The 25,085-nt window shown below is 39.5% G+C and overlaps 1 protein-coding gene across 2 annotated transcripts in view; it reads left to right on the forward strand.

Annotated features, from left to right (window-relative positions):
- The window catches only part of DAPK1 (death associated protein kinase 1), a 92,460-nt gene that overhangs the window by 34,216 nt on the left and 33,159 nt on the right, over nucleotides 1-25,085 (forward strand). For both annotated transcript variants that reach the window (XM_054398209.1, XM_054398208.1), the window contains exons 2-11: nucleotides 6,345-6,566; nucleotides 16,824-16,962; nucleotides 18,598-18,727; nucleotides 19,007-19,055; nucleotides 19,210-19,236; nucleotides 19,626-19,778; nucleotides 19,927-19,972; nucleotides 21,435-21,524; nucleotides 22,763-22,855; nucleotides 24,396-24,515. In XM_054398209.1, the coding sequence (XP_054254184.1) occupies nucleotides 6,345-6,566; nucleotides 16,824-16,962; nucleotides 18,598-18,727; nucleotides 19,007-19,055; nucleotides 19,210-19,236; nucleotides 19,626-19,778; nucleotides 19,927-19,972; nucleotides 21,435-21,524; nucleotides 22,763-22,855; nucleotides 24,396-24,515 (1,069 nt within the window). The remainder of the gene's footprint in view (nucleotides 1-6,344; nucleotides 6,567-16,823; nucleotides 16,963-18,597; nucleotides 18,728-19,006; nucleotides 19,056-19,209; nucleotides 19,237-19,625; nucleotides 19,779-19,926; nucleotides 19,973-21,434; nucleotides 21,525-22,762; nucleotides 22,856-24,395; nucleotides 24,516-25,085) is intronic.

The following is a 25,085-nucleotide window of genomic DNA, read 5'->3' on the forward strand; positions in this document are numbered from 1 at the left end:
CCCAGAAGCAGCAACTGGAACAGAAAGCCTCCCATGTTGCAATATGAACTTCAAGCTTCATAATACTTTGCTCCAGTTAGCACTTCCATTTTTGAAGCTGGCATGACTGCAGCATGGTATGAATAACAGCAGCAGGCTCAACTCAATCCATGACAGTAGTTAAACATGAGTTTGTGATTTACTTCTGGGTTGTTCTTTCACATGTAATTGTCTGCTAAAATGGCAGTCATTTTTTTCACCCCACTCGCTTTAAATTAAACCTACAAAAGCAAGGGAACTTACTAAAAATAAAGGGCTTTTTTGGCTCTAAGGATGTTGAATCTGAAGCTGTAGGATCTTTGAGAGATTATTACTGGTATAAATGTGTTAGCCCATACAGACCTGATTTAATCAGCTCATTGCTACAGTCCAGTAAATAGCCTTTAATTTACACCTCTCTCTATAAAACAGGAGTTCAGAGAGAGTTGTAAAATGTTGTGATTTAGGGATCCGAGGCATGAAATAGCTGCTCTCTTTGCAATTTACGTGTGATCTGCATGTATAGCATTTCATAACAAACAGCTAATTGTGGGATTATGTGCTGAATAGCACAGCAGCAACGATAAGAAAGTAATTTGGTGTATAACTGGATCTTATGTTAGATGTCAGATGCCTGTTAGTTGATAACTTCCTTTCAGTCTTCAGCAACATCAAAGATTTCTGGAGCCCAGCATTGTAATAAATGGTAGTTTGGACCAATGTGTAAAGTCTTGGTCCACTGATAATACTTTCATACTGAATTGTGATAGTTCAGGACATCCTTCAAACAGATAGCTGTTGTTCAAGGAGAAAAATAGAAGACTGGAAAAATAAACCTAAGTAACTCAGGAGCGAGGAGATATGTGTGTTTTACTCGGTTCCTTTGTTTCAGTAGGTCAGCCCCATCATGCAACATTATACTTGACCCATTGCTAATTAATTAAACAGCCTTAGGCTTAAATGCGTTGGAAGCATGAAGTGGCTTTAGGGAATGGTATAATTCAAATGTGAATAATTTTGTGGAAAAATTATCTTTCTTCAGTGTACAGGTCCACAGTTACTGCATGTTTGAAAAGACATGTAGAAATTTTTTTTTTATTATTTAGAAAGAATCCCAAAATGTGTTGCTCTTTCCAGTGAAGAAGCACTAAACAAAAAATTCTCTCATGAGCTAAAGACTGGAAATTCAAATATCAACATTTTTCAGAAGTGAAAGATACATACTTTACAGTATGTATCTACATGTCAGTAGATCATAGATAACTCTAAATCCTAGTCAGCTTTTATAATTACATTTTCTTCAATATCAAAATGTATTTTGTGTCCATGTATGTTACATCTACTTTTCAGTCCCAGCCTCTTCAGAGCTTACATCAGGAGTAATTTTTTTTAGTCTTTAAGAATTTGATGTGTTTATTTGTTTTGCATTGTGGGGATGGTTTTGTTTTGTTTGTTTTGTGGCTTTTTTTAAATGAAGCAGTAGCTTTTGCCAGACTTAAAAGGTGAACTTCAACAGCGAAGTAATTAGCCATGTAGCACTCAAACCCGTGGGTGAATCAAAAGCAGAAATAGTTTTCTTCCCCTATCAGTCAGTTTAGGCTTCTAGTCTAAAATACAGTCAGGTGGCCACAAGGCAAGCAATGGCTTTTTGCTTCCTTTTGGTCTGTTACCTTGAGTATCTGTTCAGAGTTATGGTGATGCATCTGTTTACTGACCAATTTTGCAGTTCCTCGGGAACTATGACCTTTCTGAAAAGCTGGGTGCTTTTTAAATAAAACTGAGTATCTCAGTGGAGATGTGCATGTTGTGCGGAAAGGAATGAGAGGATTGCTGCTATTCTCCCCTCTAACAAAGAGCCAGAAGACTTTCTTTGCACTTCTGTGCAGCAATTCAAATACCTAAGTGCATGTTACCATCTGTCTGACTGTTCCACAATGCAAAATATCTCAGACCTTGGCAATCAAACCTAGAGCTGTTCTTGCAGGAAGAGTTGTGGAGTTGAACTAAACCAAACCAAAAGAGAGGGCTGATGTACCTTGTCTATCTCTCTGCTGCCAGTTTAGGTTGGCGTGGATCTTACGGAGGTCCTATGCCGTATCTGCCAATCCCATATGAGTGTGTTAGGTGTCCAAGCGCTTCTCAGCACTAGCTGACAAAGTCTGGGCAAGTAAAGCAGAACTTCTAGCTCACATGTAACTCTGGAATCACAGAAGCACATAGATTGGAAAAGACCTCTTGAGATCATCGAGTTCAACCATTAACCTAGCACTACTAAGTCACCACTAAACCATGTCCCTAACTACCACATCTTTGCATGTCTTAACGTCTATGAATGATGATTCCATTTCCCTGGGCCGCCTATTCCAGTCCTTAATAACACTTCCAGTGAAGAAATCTTTCCTAATATCCAACCTAAAGGTCTCCTGGTGCAACTTGAAACCATTTTCTCATCTTACCACTTGTTTCTTGGAAGAAGAGACTGACACACACCTCACTACATCCTCCTTTTAGGTAGTTGTAGAGAGCAATGAAGTCTTCCCTCACCCTCCTCCACACTAAACAACCCCAGTTCCCTCAGCCACTCCTCATAAGACTTGTTCTCCAGACCCTTCACCATCTTTGTTGCCATTCTCTGGGCATACCTCAGCACCTCAAGGTCCTTCTTGTAGTGAGGGCCACAGAACACTGCATGTTTAAGGTGTGGCCTCACCAGTGCTGAGTACAGGGACACAAAACACTTCCCTGGTCTTGCCAGCCATACTGTTCCTGTTACAGGCCAGGATGTTGTTGGCCTTCTTGGCCACCTGAACTCACTGATCGCTCATGTTCAGCCAGTTGTCAGCGAGCACCCCCAGGTCCTTTTCCATGGACAGCTTTCAAGGCACTCTGGTTAACCTCCCCAGTTAGCCAGGGCTGTTGGTAAATGATGGGAAGTGAGCGCTTCTGCCAGCTCTCGCAGTGCCCTTGGGTGTAGGTCATCAGCCTCATAGATTGTCTGAGTAGTGCAGTAGGTCACTGACATTTGTCCTTGGATTATGGGCGCTTCCATTCTGCTCTCCATCTCTGTCTTCCAGCTCTGGGGGCTAGGCACTAAGGTGACAGCTGGTCTTACTGTTAAAGATTGAGGCAAAGGAAGCATTAAGTACTTCAGCTTTTTCCTCATGCTTGGTGGCTGTGTTTCCCCTATATCCAATAAAGAATGGAGATTCTCCTTAGTCCTCCTTTGGTGATTAATGTACTTAGAGAAACTTTTTTACTGTATTTTATGGCAGTAACCAGATAATTTTTAGTTGGGCTTTGCCCCTTCTGATTTTCTCCCTGAAAGTTCCCTCCTGAGTTGCCTGCCACTTCTTCCAAAGGTCATAAACTCTCCTTTTTTAACCAAGTTCCAGCCAAAATTTCTGTTCAGCGAGGCCAGTCTTATTCACTGCCACCTCATCTTCTGGCACACAGGGTTGGCCTGCTCCTGCATCTTTAAGATTTCCTCCTTGAACTCTGGATTTCTTTGCCCTTGAGGTCCCTCTAAAGAGCCTGTGTCAACACCTCTCCTAAACAGACCAAAGTCTGCCCTCCGGAAGTCCAAGATGGCAGTTCTGCTGACTTTCTCTTCTTACTTCTCCAAGAATTGAAAACTTCTATCATTTCATGATGTCTGTGCCCAATACAACCTCCAACTACCCCATCACCTATAAGTCCTTCTCTGATCACAATCATAAGGTCCAGTGGGGTGCCTTCCCTAACTGGCTCACTCACCAGCTGTGTCAGGAAGTTATCTCCCACACACTCCAGGAACTTTCTAGACTGCTTCCACTTGGCTATATTTTATTTCCAGCACACATCTGGTAAGTTGAAGTTCCCCATGAGAACAAGGGCTAGCGGTTATTGAGCCTTCTCCTGTGGATAGAATATGGAGTGGGCTAGGCTCCTGGCAGGCTAGCTGTAAAGAACCTGATGTGGCCTCTGCTTTGTTCCTCAAAGACAGCTAGCTCTGCAACTGCAAGGTAAGAGGGTAGGGAGGCTTTTGCTCACTGGGAAAGTGTTTTGGGAACCAACTTGGCAGGAAAGTAAAAATTTATTTAAAAACCAGGGTTTGTATTCATTAAAGTGCTGGCAATGCTGGCAGTGCTGGCAGTTGCTGATGCATACACTCCTTGTCCTGGTGCGTTTTTTTCTGTAACATCATGTGGTGCCAGGCTGGGGGGAGAGGTTTACGGGGAGCCCCCGAGAAGTTCACAGCCGGATTCTTGGGGGTCTGCAACATCCTACAACATTCTCCCAGCTGCTTATAGAATATTTTGTCTCTTAATCCTGGGTGGCCTTGTTGGCCTTTCTGCCCTGATTCTTACCCGTAAACAGTCAACCCATTCATTAAGCTGTAGACAATCAAAACACTCCCTAACATAGAGGACTACCCCACTGCTACTCCTATCTTGCCTGTGCCTTCTGAAGAGTTTATAGTGATCCAATGCACCACACCAGTTGTACAAGTCATCCCCTTTGTTTTCCTCATGGCACTTCTGTCACAGCTTTCCTGCTCTACAGTGGCTTCCAACTCCTCCTGTTTGTTGCTGATGCTGTGCATGTCAGTGTAGCATTGTGTGCTGAGTTCATGCATGAGATACGTAGCTCTGAGTGAATCCCACGTGGCACTTCGTATGATACCCTTTTTGTGGGTGATGCATCTTACTAGAGATCTGTCAATTGTAATTATTTAATCACTAATCCAGGTTAATTCCTCTTCCAAGTAATCACAGAATCATAGAATGGTAGGGGTTGGAAGGGAACACTGGAGATCATTGAATCCAATCCCTCTGACAAAGCAGGAACACTTAGGGCAGGTCACACATGAACACATCCAGACAGGTCTTGAAAGTCTCCGAAGAAGGAGACTCCACAACCTCTCTCGGCAGCCTGTTCCAGTGCTCTGTCACCCTCACCATAAAGAAGTTTTTCTTCATGTTGAGCTGGCACTTACTATGTTTCAGTTTGTATCCTTTGCCCCTCATGCTATCGCAGAACACCACTGTAAAGAGACTGGCCCCTTCTTCTTGACACCTACCCTTCAGGTATTTATAAATAGTACTAAGATCTCCTCTCAGTCTTTCTCTTTTCCAGACTAAACAGCCCCTGCTCTCTCAGCTTTTCCTCATAAGACACACATTCCAGGCCCTAAACCATTCTCATAGCCGTCAATTGGATACTCACTAGTATATCCCTGTCTGTCTTGAACTGAGGAGCCCAGAACTGGACACAATAATCCAGAATTGGTGTCACTAGGGCAGAGGAGGAAGAAAACCTCCCTTGATCTGCTGGCCTCACACTTCTTAATGGGTGGAATTATACATGCCTACATGTTACATGGCTATGTAGGTAGTGAAGCTTAATACGTTTGATTTAACTGCTGTTCTAAGTCTGATTTAGGAGACACCATTTACTGAGTTAGAAGGAAAACTTTCTCATTGTTATCATTCTCTAATTCTGCAAATTTTTGGTACAGTGAAATAAACCAAGAACAGAACTGCTAGAGAGTCTAAAGCAAGACGTTAAGATAACTTAAAAATGAAAATTTATCAGTTTTACAAATACCGTTCTTGCTTTAACTCAGCATTAAATTCCTGGAGATTGGTGATTTTACTGTGTACATTGAGCAGCAAGAAGCTTATGTGTCAGTGGTAACAGACTGGAGTCAGCAGCTTCCTGGATTTTCTTCTTGGTTTATAACATAATCACAGGATTTTGTTTCTCAGTGCCTCAATACTTTTCTCATCTTCAAACTCTTCCTATAATACAAGATGATAAGAGAACTGTAGTTCTTGATATTACTGTATTTCATCAGTGCTTTTAAAACTGATAAAGCAGTGTCATGAAACCCAGTACTGTTTTTAAAACTTAAAAATGGTCTTAAGGGTGAAATAAAGTGAATATTGATTGTTGATGTAGATTGGAGAAGACTAAGGACTGTCTTGTAGAACAACAAAAAAAAAATACCGTCAACATCTGTATGACAAATCCAGAAACTGTTACTTTTACCCAGTAATTGCCAATGCATGTATCAAAAATCCAGCGGTCTACACCAGTGTTACCACTTACATGTAGAGATGCCAAAAATGTATGTATGTACACTGTCTGATGTCAAAGTGATAACTTAATCTTTTCTGACTTCTCTAGTGGTTTTTTGTTTATTATTCTAGATTGCACAAAAAGCAGTTGTATACTTTAGTCATGTTGGCAACTGAGTGGTACACCACTAAAAAGGTTCTACTCTTAAAGAAGTAAACACTCACCTTCGTTGTTGTTTTTTGTTGATTTTTTCTTTTCCTTCCTAGTGGGCAGTTTGCTGTAGTGAAAAAATGCCGTGAGAAAAGCACTGGTCAGCAATTTGCAGCAAAATTCATCAAGAAACGGAGAACAAAATCCAGCCGGCGTGGAGTGAGCCGGGAAGATATCGAGCGAGAAGTCAGCATACTAAAAGAGATTCGACATCCTAATGTGATCACGTTGCATGATGTTTATGAGAACAAAACAGATGTCATTCTTATTCTGGAACTGTAAGTAGCTTCAGTGACCTGGGGAAGGGTAAGTGTGTGTGTGTGTCTGTGTGTCTGTGTGTTTGTTTTTTAAAAATAGACACTTTCTCTGAGAATCACAGTGACTGAATGATGTTCTTTACCACCCCCAGAAAAGACAGATAATAGCCTGGGAATCCTCTAAGTCAGAGTTACAGCTTTTTGATTTCTGGACATATTTTTCACTCTAAATGCACAGAGGTTAGAAGAAAAATGCAGCATATTTAAGCTTTTTTTTTTTGGTTGCTACTTTTATTCATTGTTGATGTTGTGGATCCAGAAGAATAGCCTGGAGATAGATGAACTGATTTGAAGGTAAGAACAGAGGGAAGCAGAGATTCTAAGCAGAGGTTAGTTCAGCACATTTTGCTGTGTTTTATGTTAGTGTAAATCCTTTTTCTTGTGTGTGTGTGTGTATGGGGTTTTTTTAAACTCACATAACAGAGAACACACTTTTCCCCAGTTCTGCCTTGTGGAAATGTAAACTGAACTTTCATATCCTTGTTTTAGTTCTTGGTTTTGTCCAATGTTTTAGTTCTTGTTTTTGTTCAAGGTTGTTGCTAATGGATTGAGGTAAATGTGTCAGAAGAGAATACTTCTGCATTGTTTCAAGTCTGGCTTCAAGCTCCTCAGAGACTGCGAGTTTAGAAGTAAAACATTACTGACCCTTTATAGTTTGTCAGTGTCTGCTGGTGGGACATTCATGTCCTTACTTAGCTTGTATGCCTGACACGGTATAATTGCTATACTATTTCTATACTTGCTCTCTGTCAGAGAAATGTGCTTTAGAATAAGGATTTTGTGCAAACAGTTTGCTTTTGGTACCAACAGCTTGGGCAGCACTTGTGTCTTTTCCTTGGCTGTTTGTGTGATTTTTCTACGTAGGTTATGTTCTTCCTATTTACTATCTTTGGGAAATCATACTTCAACTTACCTTATAAAGGTACTTTAATGTTGCATGGTTTCACTAACATGTAGATTTACAGTATAAATTGTAAAATAAAAGTTGAAGGCAGTTTTTGGAGTTTGGTATTTTCTGTAGCATATACATGCTTTATTATGTTGGAACATACTTTTACACTTCCAGTCCAGCATGTGGTGATTTACTTTAATGCTTGTAGTCTGGACTCACTTTCTAGTTCCAGAAGTACACGCTTGGGTTAGGTTGTCAGCTTTGGCTAATTTAAGTGTTTGTTTAAGTAACACCCTATAAGTAAAATTCCATTCCTTACATTCCCATCAGAATATCTACTGCTCTTAAGTTTTGTTTAGAAATCTTTACATTTGTCATGAATACACAGCAAAATCAGTGTGATGCTTCTTCCTTTTCCAACTTGATAGTAGCTCTCCAATTCTGTTTTTGTATACTGTCACTGTAATGCTGCTTCTGCAGTGCTTTCTTTCTGCTCTGTAATCTGTCTATATGAAATCGGGCCAGTGTCTGGACTTGAAAGCTCTAAGGAAAACTCCATAATCATGGACAGTTCCAAAACATTTAATTTCTGCAATTTTTAAGTTCAAGTGCTTCCTTAAAAGATTCGACAGTCACACACAAGCATGGGATATCCTTCAAGAACCATACCTGATTAAAGCAATTTGGTATACTTAGAGAAATCAAGCATATTCTCATATTTTTAGATCTTAGTCATAGGTACTTTCTTGATTTGGAAATACCTTTTGTATTCCCACTCTCAGGACTCTTGATCCTATAAGGAATGCTGTGCATATTACATATGAAGTGGAAAACACTGTCTGTTCGTCATCCTAATTAAAACCATAGCTGTGTCCTGGTTTAAACAAAACCATAAGTAGTTCTCTTTTCTGTGATTTTACCTTTCAGTTAAGCCTCTCTTAAGCGGCTTTGCATTCTGAAGTTAATGGCGTATATTTGTAGACACTGTCTGCTTCTGGAAGTGATAACACTTGGAGTTTGTAAAAAAAAAAAACCTACTAAGGATCAGCATGAAGAAAGGCTCTTGCTTATACTTGATGCTTTAGAAACCAAGATCCCTGCTTAATCTTAAGTGCCATGTTGGAGTGCTGTAAGTGTAAGTAAGTAAAAAAAATGGCACTTGCAAGAAGAAGCAGACAGGACAAGTGACCTAAAACTGACCAACAGGATCACAGTATCACAGAATGTTAGGGGTTGGAAGAGACCTCTGGAGATCTTCGAGTCCAACCCCCTCTGCCAAAGCAGGACCATATAATATAGTGCAGATCACACAGGAATACATCCAGACAGGTTTTGAAAGTGTCCAGAGAAGGACACTCCACACCCTCTCTGGGGAGCCTGTTCCAGTGCTCTGTGACCCTTACAGGAAAGACCTTCCTCATGTTGAGGTGGAACCTCCTGTGCTTTAGTTTGTATGCATTTCCCATTATCCTGTCACAGGGCGTGAGTGACTAGAGGCTGTCCCTTCCTTCCTGACACCCAGCCCTTCATATACTTATATACATTTATTAGATCCCCTCTCAGTCTTCTCCTCTCCAGACTAAAAATCCCCAGGTCTCTCAGCCTTTCCTCATAAGGCACATGCTCCATCCCTTAATGATCCCTCTAACCATTTGATGGGCTTTTCTCAAGTAGATCCCTGTCCCTCTTGAACTGGGGAGCCCGGAACTGGATGCAATATTCCAGGTGAGGCCTCACTGGAGCAGAGTAGAGGGGGAGGAGAACCTCCCTCGATCTGCTGGACACAGTATTCCATTCCATAGAAGTCATATTCATTATAAAGGTGAAGGATCACAAGGGTTAACCTCTCTTCTTTAGTGGCTAGTGCCTGAGAAGGACTCTGTCCATTCTTCTGTCTTTGATCCCAATCTGTGAGTTCAGCTGGGGACTTAAGCCAGTGATGGCAGGATCATTATCAGGTTTCATATTGGTTTTGTATATATTTGGATAGATTTTATTGTGTTCTTATTAATATTATTACATTTTTCTTTTTATTGTTACTGTTTCATTACAGCTATTTTAAGGGTTCTTTTCCAACCCATAATTCTCTTATTCCCTTTTCCTTCCCAGAGGAGAGGAGGAGTTAATAGGGAGCATCGGACATTAATTTAGTGACCAGCCCAGCCTCAACCCTTGACAAAGTTTTCTTTTTTTTTCCTTCTGTCACACAAATAATTGAATCAATCAGACTTCTATAGTACTTTTTTCTGTGCAGCAACTAGTCTCTGGTATATTTTAGCAATACTCAGTTATTTTCAGCAAACTCTTCTATAGTCATCATTTTACTAGATTTCACAGACTGGAAAACACAGATGCCTGTGTTGCACAGGGATAATTATTTTCTTTCCTCCAGCACATTTTGCATCTACTCATTCCTTCTCTTGCTAGCCTTGGATGCATAATCTGTCTCTTTGGTTTTCTTTTTCCTACCACAAAATTATGCCTTCATAAACTCTTTACACTGCACACTGTCATGACTGAATTGAACCTGCTGGTGTTATTCATACCATGCTGCAGTGATGCCAGCTTGAAAAACGAAGTGCTAACTGGAGCAAAGTATATGGGGTTTGAAGTTCAGATTGCAACATGGGAGACTTCCTGTTCCGCTTGCTGCTTCTGGGTTCTGGCTTCTCGGGTGTGGTCTCTTTTCTGCAGGCATGGCAGCAGAAAGAGTGGGAGTCAGCTAACTGTTGGGTTTGGCTTTCTCTTTTATGTTGTTGTGTTGGGTTTTTTCCTGTATTTCATTGTGCTGCTTCTGCAAATAGGCTAAGCTAAAGTAATCATGTATTGTATTATTTGAGTGATTAAATTAATAGCTAAGGTCATTACACATCCTGCTTATGCTATCTCATGTTACATTAAACTCTTACCTCTTCATCTCAGCCCTGAGTTGTGTGTATTATTACTCTTCCCCTCACTTTTGTGTTGGAGGAGCAGGCAGGTTGGCCCTTGCACTAAACCGGAACACACACCTACAAAATATACTTGCTTTGTAGAGTCTTGGTTATGGTTTCTTAGTGCAGCTGTGAAAAATAAACACCCTTATCCTAAATTATGTGTAGATACTGAAAATGCTCAAAAGAAAATCAGGTGGTCTTGCCTTTTAAATTAGTTTGACAGCAATAGCTGACCCTTTCCACTGGAAAGCTATGGGTGGAGGTAGGTATTCATATTTTTTTCTCCAAAAAATATGCCTTTATTTCTAAACTAGAAATCGTAATTGAAGACCATTAGCTCTTCTAGCATAATTATAGGTTTTAAAATTTATTTATACCTGTTTTAAAATTCAGAACAGGTGAAGAAGAAAGCTTTTGAAGGTCTAGTCTTGGAAAGAGAGAAGTTACATTAACTTACAAGCATTGGTGCACTAAACTCTTTATGCTCTTTTTAAAAGTTACTTCCTGTCTGTTTCTTTGAAATTTAATCCTGTGTATCTTAGTGTCTCAGAGGGAGTTGACTATAATAGTAACCAAAACAGAAGAAAGAAAAAGATGATAGATCCATTAATAAAAATTCTGATGATATAATGATTTGCTCATTGAGAGTGGGTAAAACTGGACTTTAGCAAGGCCTTTGACACCATCCCCCACAAAATCTACTCAACAAATTGGAGAGATACAAATTTGATGAGTGGACTGTTGAGTGGATAAGGAATTGGCTGGATGGTTGCATCCAGAGGATAGTGCTTGATGGCGCCAAGTCCAGATGGAGATTAGTGACAAGTGGTGTCCTTCTGCGGTCTGTACTGGGACCTGTACTGTTTAATATTTTTATCAATGATACAGACAGTAGGATTAAGTGCACCATCAGCAAGTTTGCAGATGACAACAAGCTGAGTGGTGCTTTCAATATGCCAGAGGGACAGGATGTCATCCAGTGGGACCTGTGCAAGCTGGAGAGGTGGGCCCAGGTGAGCCTCATGAGGTTCAATGAGAGCAAGTGCAGGGTCCTGCGCCTGGGCCAGAACAATCCTCACTATCAGTACGGGCTTGGGGATGAGGTAATAGAAAGCAGCCCTGCAGAAAAGGACTTGGGGGTGCTGATGGATGAGAAGCTGGACATGAGCAGACTGCTACTAAGACAAGCTGAGGGAGCTGGGGTTGTTCAGCCTGGAGAAGAGAAGGCTCTGAGGTGACCTAATAGTGACCTTCCAGTACCCAAACGGGGCCTACAAGAAGGATGGAGAGAGACTGTTTAGAAAGGCCTATGGTGATAGGACAAGGGGTTTCAAACCCCTAGATAATAGATTCAGGTTGGATGTTAGGAACAGGTTGTTTGCCATGAGGGTAGTGAAACACTGCAACAAGTTGTCCAGGGAGGTGGTTGAGGCTCCATCCCTGGAGATATTCAAGGTGAGGCTCAACAGGGCTCTGGGCAGCCTGATCTAGTTGAGGATGCCCCTGCTTACTGCAGAAGGGGGTGGACTAGATGACCTTTAAATGTCCCTTCCAACCCAAACCACTGTACGATTCTAAGAGCAAATAAATCTGAACTCTTGAACTTCTTCTTACCTACACTAGATTATACGGTCATGCTCTGGCAGGGTAGTTACACTCAAAGATCTCCAGAGATCCCTTCCAACTCCTAACATCATGTGATCCTGTGATTCTGTCTTATTGGGGAGTTAATTTAACTTGTTAAATTTATGATAGCTATACTTCCAGAGAAGCTTGAAGTCTTCACAGTTCCTTTATTTTTCAGTTGTCTTTTGATAGAAATAGCTTTGAGACTTCTGTTAATTCTACCTGTTAAATCATAAGAAAGTTGTTCTTGAGTGACTTTCTACTGCATTTTGAGAGGAGGATTCAATCTGTGGTACCTAACGGGATGTAACAGCAAGCTCTGCAGCACTGATTTGGAGATGTTGTGCCAGCTTATGACTTCAAAATCCTGGATTGCAGGTTCACAGATAGATGCACAGAGGACGTGTAGACAAGTAAGAATGAAAGCTTGACAGGCTGAAAAGAAAGGACCAAGAGCCAGTGTGACTTGCTAACACACTGAGCACATCTTAGAGGCAGAGCGTTTGGCTTCTAGACTTTGTAGTCCCTGATCAAAATGTGTATTGTTCTTGTATGCTAAACATGAATATTCTTTGTGTGTTAAATTTTAATGTCTTAGGCAGGATCAAATATTAAAGGGCTCTGTCAGGCCAATGTGTAAGTAACACATGCATACTGTAGGCACTTAGGGAACTTTACTGATGAAAACCTAAATATCGCCCGTGTTTGAGAGAAGGAAGAATACAGGAGTGTTCAGGTCTCTCTCTTGGTGCAACTTACCTTGTTAAATCTTGCTCCAGGTTTTGGTGGCACTGTTCTGGCTGGCCATTCTTGGGCCTTGTTCAATATAATTGAATAATTTAGGCATACTAAAAAGAGGATCTAATGACTGTTGGTGTCTCTAATAGCAAAGCGCCAAGGTCTGTCTGAGAGTGAGTTTGCGTGGCTCTGGAAACCCACACAATGATCTAGTTTCATCCAGATTTCAACCAGCTGTTCATGCACCAGCAAACACAAAGCTGACTTAGGAACGAGGCTGGGGCATGGTAATGGAGGTGGAACCAGTGTCATTCTTAGGAGAAGGTGACATTCAAAAAGTTCATTCATAGGGACTGATGTCTGGACTTGTCTGCCCATTCTTGTTTAGGTGAAGACTGCATGAGAATGGGATGTACACACGTACAGTGGTGCAATGGGGCTTTCTGCTTGGCTTTTGGCTCCAGTGTTTGTCTACTGTGGGAATCTGGTATGCTGCCTGAGACACGAGGGTTTAACTTGAACACCCAACAGCATTTTAGAAAGCTTGTGAGGACTGCAATAGCTTATGTAGCCAGTGTTTTTACCGGCTTGTTCTCATCCATTTCTTGATCTGTGATATTTCAAGTCCAATTACAATGCATCTAGTGATTCTAGATGTAGAATCTGGTTGTGGAATCTGTCATATCTATCTCTGCTGATAGACCTGGGGGTGCTATAATCCAGCAAATTAATTGTGGAAGTGAAAATTGTAAAGGATGTTGAGCGTGGACCTGTATTAACCCTTTTTGACTTGCTATGAATACCTTGCAGTGATACCATGGTTTTGTATATATAGCTGTGGTGGTACAGCTTAATACCAGACTCGCCAGAGTCAACGCAAAGGTAGGGAACTAGCAGATTTATGGGAAGCATGTAGAGGAGGCTAAAAAACACAGACTCTGTTACTGAGCTCCTTTGAGTATATGAGTTACAGCCTTTCACATACAGGAGAATATTCCCTGGAAGCTGCTTGAAGCAGAGGCACCTTTCCAGGAATCCAGGCTTTTCTGATCTTCCAGGTCATCTTGTGTGTGACGGCATAACGCTTTACTCATTCTTGCTATAAAATTCTCTCATGCCTTATGCCTCTGCTGGTAAAAGTATGCAGCAGGAGAAGATGGCTGGGCACTGTGCTCACCAGTGATAGCAGCACCCAAAAGAAGATCTCAGGGTACTGAGCTTGTCCTTCGCAACTGAGAAGTTAGTTACAGGAGAAGTCGCAGTGGCCTGCTCAAGTGAACCTGCATAAGATTTCACCCTAGGCATAATAGATGAGATGCATAACATGAAAGGGCACCCTAAAATCCCATATACCAAAGATACAGCTGCTTCTGGAGCAAAGATTTGAGTGTGTTAAATCCAGTCACTTATCCTCACTTACTCCTTAAGCAAGGGCTGCCAAGTCACTTAGGGTGACAGTACTTAAACATCTGAAGCAGCACAGAGCAATTTGGAAAAATGTGCCACTTCTGTGAAAATTCCCCCCAATTTTAAGGGGGAAAGGGGTGGTGCGGGGTGGGGGGGAGAGGCGGTGCAGGAAAGTAATTATTTTTAACCTGTTAGATTTTCTGGTCTCTGTTTCAAGATTTGCAGTCACTAGGTGTGTTACCTGGGGAATACAGATACATTTTATCTCATGCTGTTATAAGGTCTATAATAACATCATAAAATAAATGGCTCTACAACTAGCCTGTGCTAGAGAAAAGTTACGTGTGATCTCATGCAGTTAACTGTTTACAAATATGACATCTTTGAGTTGCATAAAAATGCATGTACATCAGTTTCTAGTTTCACATAGTCTAAGCTTTCAGGATACAAAATAGCACGAACCAGAATGACTGCAGATAAGAGTGCAAGATGAAGATGTATTTTCCATTTTACACAGATGTTTTTTGTAAGGTACCTCAAAAGAAAATTATTCTTGGGAATTAAATCTTTATTTTGAATTTTAAAGGAATATGCATAATCAGTGCTGCTGGTCACAGATGACTAGTAGGTTTGACAGAGACTGCGTGCATTTAAAATGCCAACCGTAATAAGAGGAAGCTGTAACAGGCATAGGACATACCTGTGTGACACTGTCACAGTCTGTTTTAGACTGCAGAGTGGGCAGCACAGTGTTGTGAGTTGGCATTGCTGAAAATGCATCCTCAAAGTACTTCTAATGCATTTGTGATGACTGGTAAATTAAGCATCAGCAAGCACTTTCAGTGTTTCACAGGGCAGGTGATCTACATGAAAAGCAGACCAGATAACCGTGTGTTCAGTGCCTTCGCTGGCTTAGTGAACTGTGTGATGCTTATCCCAGTGCCAGTCTATGCTGAGTGCCTAAAGGTGCTGGGTTTTGCTGTGACTGCTGCCATGGCATGGCTGGGGAAAAGTAGGCCATGAGGCATAGCTGTGCTCCACTTGACAGCCTCCCAGCAAAAGCCACAAATATCCACTTGGAAACACATGGAAACAAATTCCACGTGATGCGTAAGTCCCTGAGCCCAGTAATTGGAAATCAAGAGAAATGTCAGCACTGCGTCACCTTCTAGGTTTCCATTCATCATCACAAAGTGCTGCAAAAGTACAGACCTCAGACTGAAAACCTTTTGCTGTTTTTTCAGTCAGAAGCAAAGAATGAGAGAATATGCTTGTGTATCCATTTGACCAGCCTCTGTAAAATAATGAAGAGTATTTAAAGTTTAGGAATTCCATTTTAATACCCCTCCAGTAATAATGGGAAAAAATTTAATTATCTCTCTTCCTTCTAGTCTGTAATTCTTACATTTAATGGCACTTGGTTGCAATAATTGCTTTCAGGGAGAAAATATTACAACACAAATAATACCCAAACCAATATTCTTGTTATTGTCTGGGCAGCTCAGTGAAAGCCCCAAGAACTCATTAAAATACACTTTGCACGCAATTTGCATTACAATAATGCAGATTAAGTCTCTTGAAAAGTAGACGTGATAACAGAAATCAAATGTATTTCCAGAAATTTACCCAGACTGTTCAGCTAATAACATGTTTATCCCATTATTTTTCATAATCAGAATTTTAAATCACAAATGGTTTATTTTTTCCCTACAGAAAGGCAACATAAACTAGAGCGTACTTTCTGAATTATTTTTAGTATCACTGCAGTACAATACGATACAGGGGATAATTTGACCGTCTTTGCAGTCTCCAAGACATTTATAGACAGAAATACTGCTTTTATAAACAGGATAAAGTTTGCCATAGTGGACAGTCTTCTCAATGCATGTCCTTGAACTGAAAGGAGATTGGTTGGTTAAGAACAGTTGTGGTTTACATTTCCTGTTAACTTCAGTATCTCTTTTTCTGTTGACAATTATCATCACTCCATCCAGACTGCTGACTGAGCTGAGAAAAGAGTCATCTTATTGGTCTCCCTCAAAGGCAAAAATCTAGATACGCTTATGTATCCCTTTTATCTCTCTTCTTTCTGGCTGTGCAGCTAAAACACTTGCTGGAAATAGTCTTAAGGGCAGCAATATCTTTTCCTCATAGGAAGGATGTGGTACTGTTAGAGTACAAATACAGCATATGTAATGAATGTAAAGCGCTATTTCAAATAATAGAATGTATTTTCAGAGGGTTGAATGCTTTGAGGAGAGTAGAGGTGGTGTGTTTTGAATATACTTAGTTCACATTTAATTTTAGTCATTTAAATGTGCATACAGAGGGTGAGTGGATTTTGCTGCATTGAAATTTAGATACAGGCAGCAGCGTCTGTTTCGATTTTTAAATCTTTTTTGTTTGAAAAGAAGACTTTTTTATCATATTGTTTTCAGGGCCAGGGGAGGTAGTTACTATGTTGGGTATTGAATTAAGTAATTTTCATCTTCTTTTTTGATATTGACAGCCTTTAAAACATCTGGATCCTTTTCAAGGCTGATTTGAGAATAGTTACATTAAAAGGAACCTGTTGGTTAAAGCAGGCTTGTCAGTAACTATGCTTTTGTGCTCTCCAAGTGTTGCAGGTGGGGAGCTTTTCGACTTCTTAGCTGAGAAAGAATCTCTCACGGAAGAGGAAGCCACAGAATTTCTCAAACAAATACTTAATGGTGTTCAGTATCTCCACTCTCTGCAGATTGCCCACTTCGATCTTAAGGTGTGTTGAGCAGATAAAAGCTTAAAAAACTGTAAGCAACCTCCATTAAAGTCCTTTGTAACACCGGCCTCGAGTCTGTCATCATGCAGATTTTGCCTGTAGTTTTGTTTTGCTACCTTACATAGATGAGGAAAAGCTCAGACATTGAAAAGAAATTACTGAATATCTTTTTAATGTAAGATTCTTCATGGAAAATGGTAGCTTCTGACAAAATTAAACCATTCTGAGACAGCAGTCTTGAAATAAAAATGATGACTATGATTTTATGGAATGCGAATAGGAATCTGTATGAAACATTCTGAACAGGACTTCTTTCTTATCTGTTTTTGATGTTCTTTTTTTTTAACACTGCATACACTGTTCCCTTGAAGTACTAAATTGAAACAGCACAGAGTTAAATACAAAGATTCAGATAATTTTTTTTTGCTTTTGGGGCCTTTTTTTTTTTTTTTACAAAAAACTGTTAATTATATCCTTTTGGTAATGAAGAAGAAGCTTTTGTATCTAAACTCAGTTATTGCTTTTTTAATGTTTTGATTTCAGAATGTTCTTCTCTGTTAGAGTTTTTTTCAGAGATAGGCAACTGAACATTCCCTGAAGTCTGCTGAAGTCAGCAGCTATGTCTGTAATAGAAAAATGAGGCATAGTTTTTACATCGCAATGCAATTCTGAAAGAGGTGTTGTGCTGTAGGGAGGAGGTAGGGAACAGAACGGTTTTTCAAGATAAGCATACCTTTTCCAGTCTTATCCGCATTACCTACAATTCGATCTTTGCATGACAGTCAGCAAGAGAAAAGAATTGTGAATCTAGTAAGAAATAAATTTCTTACAATATGAAATGTAAAATTGTAACCAAAAAATTACATCTTTAACACCAGATACAAACAATATGTGAATTAAAGTTTGCAGAGCAAAAAAAATTAGCAACAGACACGTAGGGATGGAAGAAAATTACATTTGCATATACCACCCTTGTACTTGGGGAAGAGAGGTAGAAGAAGGGTGATGATGAAGAGCTGTCCTTAATGACTCCAAAATCCTTGATAATGTGATGTAGCTCTGGGAACTCTTCAGAGCAGACCAGGTTATTGACGCTGCAGTATATGGAGATGAAGTGGCTGGTTCTATGTTCTAGTCAACATGATCCTTAAAATCTTGGAGCTGGACCATTCCGGAAGTTTTTTTTCAGAGAGCCAAAGGCGACAAGATACACCTCCCTGCCTGTGCAGTGTGAAAGAAACCTGTTTCACAGAGTAACGTTAACCAAGGCCAAATACTAGTTCATATGACTTTGTTTCTTGCAGGCCCCCAGTACTGCTGTAATGCAGGGGCTGTCATCTGTACTGAACACAACATTTCTCTTAGGATAAGTCCACATGAAAACTGCAACTCTTGTTGCAAGAGGTAAAATGGATATCATAGCATTCTGTCATCAACATGAAGTCCAAATTTACTGCAGTTAATTTTTAATGTGTGCTAGATCATCAGAGGATAAGATAGGATTTTTCTGCTGAAGACACATTTCTAGAGGCTGAGGGAGATAAAGAGAAGTGTTCAGTGCTGAAGAATGCTGGTACGTGTCAGACATTTTGTACCTATGTATAATCTCTCTCTTCCCCTTTCTCCTTCTCAAAGCCTGAAAACATAATGTTATTGGACAGAAATGTACCGAAGCCTCGAATCAAGATTATTGACTTTGGTTTAGCACACAAAATTGACTTTGGAAATGAATTCAAAAATATCTTTGGAACGCCAGAGTTTGTTGGTGAGAAAACTGTTGTTTCTTCAAACTATTCTTTCTTAGTCTGTGGAACAGTATGTGTAGCATAGCTTGGTTTGGATGAGTTACAAATTATCTAATTTGGGTGTAATTCATGACATCTTGAAATTTAAGTAAGCAGTTTGTAGCATTCAGTTCCGACTTAGACTTGCAGTAGGATGTTCTTGTCTCTCAAAGTCTTAGCTTGTTATCTTTGACAGAGTTTCAGAATGACATAGATCTGTTTTCTGAGTAGGTACTGATCTTTGTTGCTTTCTCCTGTAGCTCCTGAAATAGTAAATTATGAGCCTCTTGGTCTTGAAGCAGATATGTGGTAAGTTACTGGATCTTACTTGAAATAAATCTCTCATTATTGTTCTTATGGTCTAACCGTATTTTTTTTTCTCCTTTCTCTCCTCCCATGTGTTTCTCTCCCCTATCCCTCCTTTTTTTTTTTTTTTTTTCCCGTCCATTTTCCTTCACTCCAGGAGCATTGGTGTAATAACTTATATTCTGTAAGTACCAAAACCAACAGGTGATTCTTTCAAATACTAGCTTTTTTAATTCGGATTCTCTCCTCTGGGGTTTTGGTGGTGTCTGTGTACATCATGATTCAAGTTGAATGATCATTAAAGCAATTGTATAATTATTGAAAGAATGGCTGTTAATCAGCATTGTGATAACATGAGAATCAGTAGGTGGTTTTCCTGAGAGGCTTCATCTCAATCAATATTGTCTGAAATTACAGCAAAGCTTTTTGCCCTGCTAGATCACATCTTCATGAAAGTACATTTGCAGCCTTAAAGCACAAAAGAGAAACGTTCTCTTTCTTCTCTTGGTCTCAGAGGGCTGAAAAAGCAATGTTACAACAGGTAATGAGAGCATTGTTGTATTTTTCTTGCAGTCTGAGTGGTGCATCACCATTTCTTGGAGAAACCAAACAAGAAACATTAGCAAATGTGTCTGCTGTGAATTATGAGTTTGAAGAAGAGTTCTTCAGTAATACCAGTGCCCTAGCTAAAGATTTTATACGAAGACTTCTAGTTAAGGATCCAAAGTGAGTTGTTTCTCCTGTGTTTGCACTGTTGCAGCATATGTCTCTGTTACTTCAAATTACTTGACAGTTTCAGATGTTCGTTTAATAAACATGTAGCATTATGTATTTTTTACTGTCTGAAACAGTTCTATCTCTTCTTCTATTAAAGGAAGAGAATGACTATTCAAGATAGTTTGCTGCATCCTTGGATCAAGGTTAGTGTGTAATTCATTCTCTATTGTTCTGTTTTTAATCATTCTTCATTTCATACTTCACTTTCACTTTTCAAGGTTCTTCACAAGGAAAATTGGCATAATTATTTAATATAACTCTTATGTTTTGGAAAGTTGTCTCTATGAAAAGTAATACATGCAAAACATGGATGTCATTAACACACTCTATATAACTTAGCAAAGTAACCTGTTAATTGAGATTAAAATCATGCTTAGACAGAGAAGCTGTCTGAGCTCAGGGACCACTGCAGTGACAGAGATACATTCTCAAAATCCAGTCCAATCTCATATCACATTTTTTCTTTTGCTCCTTATTTGGCCTGGAAAAAAAAGGGTCATCCCTCTTTTATTCCTCTTTAGATAGAAGAAAGCAGTTGATGCACAGCAGTGGTCCACTTCTTCTTCCAGTGTTCCACTGTGTCTGGTTTGGGTCAAGCTGTTGTGCTACTAATGTGAAAAGGAGAAAGTGGGACCTAGCAGAGTATTTTACTGTGCCACAGATGCTCCAGTTCAAAGTTCAGCATCTGAAGGCAAAAATTTCTACACCAATACAGCAACTAGAGATCTGACTGTGCTTGTTTGCTTTTTGGTGGGGTAATCCTAAATTTAATTCAAATACACTGAATGTAATGAAATGGTCTTTTAAACCACTGAAGCAAGCATTGTCCAGGTTTGGTTGTCAGGGACCAAGGTCTCCACAAGATACATTGTTTTGTACTCTGTTACATTCCATTGTATTCTAAGTTTTCAAGCATTCTTCCCTGACCGCAATGGTCATATTCTCTTTTCCCCCTTCCCCTTACAGCCTTTGCTTTAATTTATCCATAAAATTTACTTCAGTCATTGGATCATATAATGCAGTGTTTAGTGTAGTCCCCTAGTAAATGGTGCTTAGTATTACCCTGTGAGAAAGTTTAAGGGGTTCAGCCTTAGAAATTGGTGCACAGATAGGTAGGATGTTATTTTTTCGGGTCCCAGCAATATCCATCTGATTACACTGAGACTGGAACAAAGTTTAACTGAATCTGAAATTGGCCAGAAAATCTTCCTAGAAGAGAAAATTTATCTAGAGTATAATAGCCTATGTCTCCATCACAGAGGGAAGTGAAGGATAAGACTGGATGTTATGTTGGCTGTTGGCTTTTTATGTTCAAAATGGATAAAACAAATTTTAGTATTGAGTGAAATATTCTTACATCTGGATTTCCTTCAGTATTTTCTCAGGTATTTTCTCGAGAAATTCCATCTACATGGCTCACTAGGCTGCGGATGTTAAAATGATGTGCTTACAATTACATTTGTATTACAGTATGACTACAGTACTATAATGTAAATATAAATGTAAGCCATTACTGAAGGACAGCCTTACAGAAGGTACTTTATGAAAATTCTGGCTGCAGTTGTGGAATATTTTACAGCAGCTTTGCTTTCCTTTTGTGCATAGCCTAAGGACACCCAGCAAGCACTTAGCAGAAAAGCTTCTGCAGTGAATATGGAGAAATTCAAGAAGTTTGCAGCGCGACGAAAGTGGAAAGTAAGCCACTCAATAAATCTTCAAAATGTTGCTGAAATACAAGTGCAGTAGTGTTACCTGCTCCAAGGAAATATCAGTGCCTCTAAGAGGGGGCAAAAAGAAACTCATTCTTCTGTCATTTGTTTGGGGAGTGGTGAGTGATTGCCTTGTCCATCACTCATTTATATATTCTATTGCTGCTGTTATTATAATTATTAATTTTATTTAATTTCAATTATTAAATTGTTTTTATCCCAACCTATGAGTCTCCTTACCTCTACTGCTCCAGTTCTCTCTCCCATTCTCTGGAGCGGGGGAGGACAAGTGAGTGGCTGTGTGGTGGTCAGCTGACAACCAGATCTAAAACACAACACTTTTGCAAAGGATTTTTTGGTCTGACTGCCAGCCTGTTAAGAACGTTGGCATCATTTAATCTCTGCAGAAGTGGGGCAAGGTGTTATTTGAAAGCACTGATCTGCTTAAGGAGCAATTCATCAAGATGGTTATCCCTCTTCCTCCAGTGTGAACGTTGGGGAATTCACAATGATATTAAGGAAGGGCAGGACTGTTGTGTGAGATCTGTTTATCCTGAGGAGAGGTGAAACATGAGACAGCAAAGGTGGCTATTATGAGAAAAGGAGTTTTATTCATTCTCAAAGAAGCCAAGAAATAGAATGATTTTGTTAAGATATGAACAAAGGCACAAAATACTGAGCTATGCAGCAAAATTTTTTTTGTGCAACTTAGTGCCTGTGATAGGTGAATGTCTATGGTATTTACGAAATTTAGGTAATAGTCTGCTGTCCTATAATAAAATGGTGAGTCTAAGAGTATCTTAAACTGTTTTCTAATATCGTGTCTAAAGAGATGCTGTCATCTGATTTACACTTATTTTAGTTTTCTTGTGCATACATGCTTCAAAGTAAGTACACTTAAATGTTTTCAACATGAACAAGAGGATGTAAATACAAATATTTTTTTGCTTTGTATTTGAACAGCTGTGTGAAATAATGTCAGTCCAAAAATACTATATAGTTCTGTTCAGTGCATATGAATAGCCTCTTTGGCTTATTAATGTCAAAAGAAATTGAAGATTGAGATACAATATAAAAAGGAGATTGAGGGTGTTGAAATCAAACACCTGTTTGTTTTGCTAATACAATGGTAATCCTTTGAAATCTGTAATAGCATCATCACAAATACTCTGTTTTGAGTTTTGTTTTCACACATAGCTTTTTTCTTCTTATTTTTTTAAAAAGCAATCAGTGCGCTTAATATCCCTGTGCCAAAGACTATCAAGATCATTCTTATCCAGAAGTAACATGAGTGTCGCTAGGAGTGATGATACTTTGGTAAGTGTGTACTTACGTGCTTAGAATGCTTTACTACATCTGAAATGTAACATGTTCTGAAATCATTCTAACTGTAACTTTAGGCCATTTAAACTGTACATAATTAATTCATCTCTTATGTGGGAATAAATAGATTATAAGTCTGTGAGGTCAGTTATACACGGACTGATCTTCTTCATGATACAAGCCTTGAAATTTAGTTTATTAATTCCCATGATGAGGCTGACAGTTAGTGCCAGAAATGTGTCTATCTTGGTTTTGAAACTCAGGAGAATATTCTGAACTGTAGCAATCATAATGTGAATAAGTTGTATCTGATTTTTTTATGGCACTGCATAGAGTAAAGTCATACTGCATTTCTTTTACTGATTAGTCAAATTGATTGAGGCAGTCTTAGATACAGTCAGTGCTAGACAGCAGTTACCGCAAGAGTTGCTTGGGAGGAAATGTTAAAGTTGGCCAGTAATCAGTTTGTGGTACAGTATATGTCTACTAGATTTAAGTAGTCAGGAGAAATTGCTGTATGCTTTGTAATTACAAATGCTTGTAAATCCAAAAGCATTATTTGTTAGCTTACTCTCCAGGTTTTAATTCATGCTTCACAAATTCCCTGTGATCAGCAATGCATGTAAGTCAGTGTGTTTAGAGCTGCGTAACCTCATCTTTTCTCTGCGTTAATAGGATCAAACTTTAAAAAGTCTGCAAAGCCTTTTTAATCCATATTATCTTCCTAGTGTCCCTCCTCTGCACTCTTGTTCCTACTTTTTATCTCTTATCTTCCTGCTGCCACACTCATTGTTCTCTTTGTCTTGCCCTCCTTCCTCTGCCTCTCCCACCTTAGCTCTCAGTATGCTTTTTAACAGTGGATCAACTTTTCACACTTGTGTTGCAGCAGAAAAGATTTTAGCGTAGTTTTCTAAAAAATCTGAAACCACAGTAGAGAGGCGGTAAGAGTGATCCAAATATTGCTCAGTGAATTTCAGTTCTTTGAGATTTTAATGCATGGGAAAAAATAAAATTACACATGCAGAGGTATCCAGGTTCATTACCTAGTCCTAGATTTTTAACTGGGCCATTTGGATAGATGAAACCTTGATCTGCAGTACCTCTCCTGTGTCATATTCCTGGATGATGCAAAACTTGATACTGCTGTTTGTGTACTTCTTGGGTTTTTAATGCTCTTATATATGCATAGAATTAGTTTCATTTCATGCAGGTATTGCATCAGTTGGAAGACCTAGGAGGAAAAAGAAAATACACCTAATAAAAGCAATCTTTTTGGAATCTCAATGTGTAACGGGTTCATGCGTGAATGAAGAAGGAAGTACATTGTAATAGAAAGGCTGTGAATGGTTTGTTGTGGGTTTTCAAATAATCTATGTATATGTTAGCCATATACTTTACAAAGCATTGCAATTTACAAGTGAAACTCTAAAAGACTTATTTTACTTTTTTTTTCAATAGATGTCATAGCAGCTGTTGAGATAGGGAGTTTTTCCTCAAAGATAACAACTTTTTTTCTTTCTCACTTAATTGCAAGGATGAGGAGGATTCTTTTGTGATGAAAGCTATTATTCATGCCATCAATGATGACAATGTTCCTGGATTACAGCACCTTCTGGGATCTCTGACAAATTACGATGTCAATCAACCCAACAAGGTAGTGTGGGTCTGTGATGAGATGTGTGGGGGACTAGCTATCACCCTTATTGAATAGAGCAACGTGGTTGTGAAATAGAAATGTAACACCTGAAATGAAAAGACAAGTGGATGGGAAATAATTGCCTTTTCTCAGGAGAAATTTTAATGTATTCTGTGTTCAGTCTTCTCAAAGTACCTGAAAATGGAGCCTCAAATGGCTTTTTTTTGCTTAGGCCTTTGACCAAAATATAATCAAATCTATTCTCAAGAGCTGGGGTATATCAGGTATCAGCTTTTTCTTGCAGTTACTGTTTCTTATGGCAGATTATGGCAGCAAAATATGTAGGAACAACCAGACTGACTGTGCAAAGCACTATTGGAAACAGTAATCCCACAGATTAGCAAATGGCATTGGGTTGGAAGGGACCCTCAAAGGTCATCTTGTCCAGTGCACCTTCAGTGAGCAGACACACCTCCAGGTACATCAGACTGTCTGGGGCCACATCAAGACTGATCTTGAATGTCTCCAGGAATGGGACCTCATTCCTGGGCAACCTGTTCCAGTATTTTGCCACTCTCATTGTAAAGA

Source organism: Indicator indicator, chromosome Z, assembly GCF_027791375.1.
Source record: "Indicator indicator isolate 239-I01 chromosome Z, UM_Iind_1.1, whole genome shotgun sequence".
NCBI classification, from domain to species: domain Eukaryota; kingdom Metazoa; phylum Chordata; class Aves; order Piciformes; family Indicatoridae; genus Indicator; species Indicator indicator.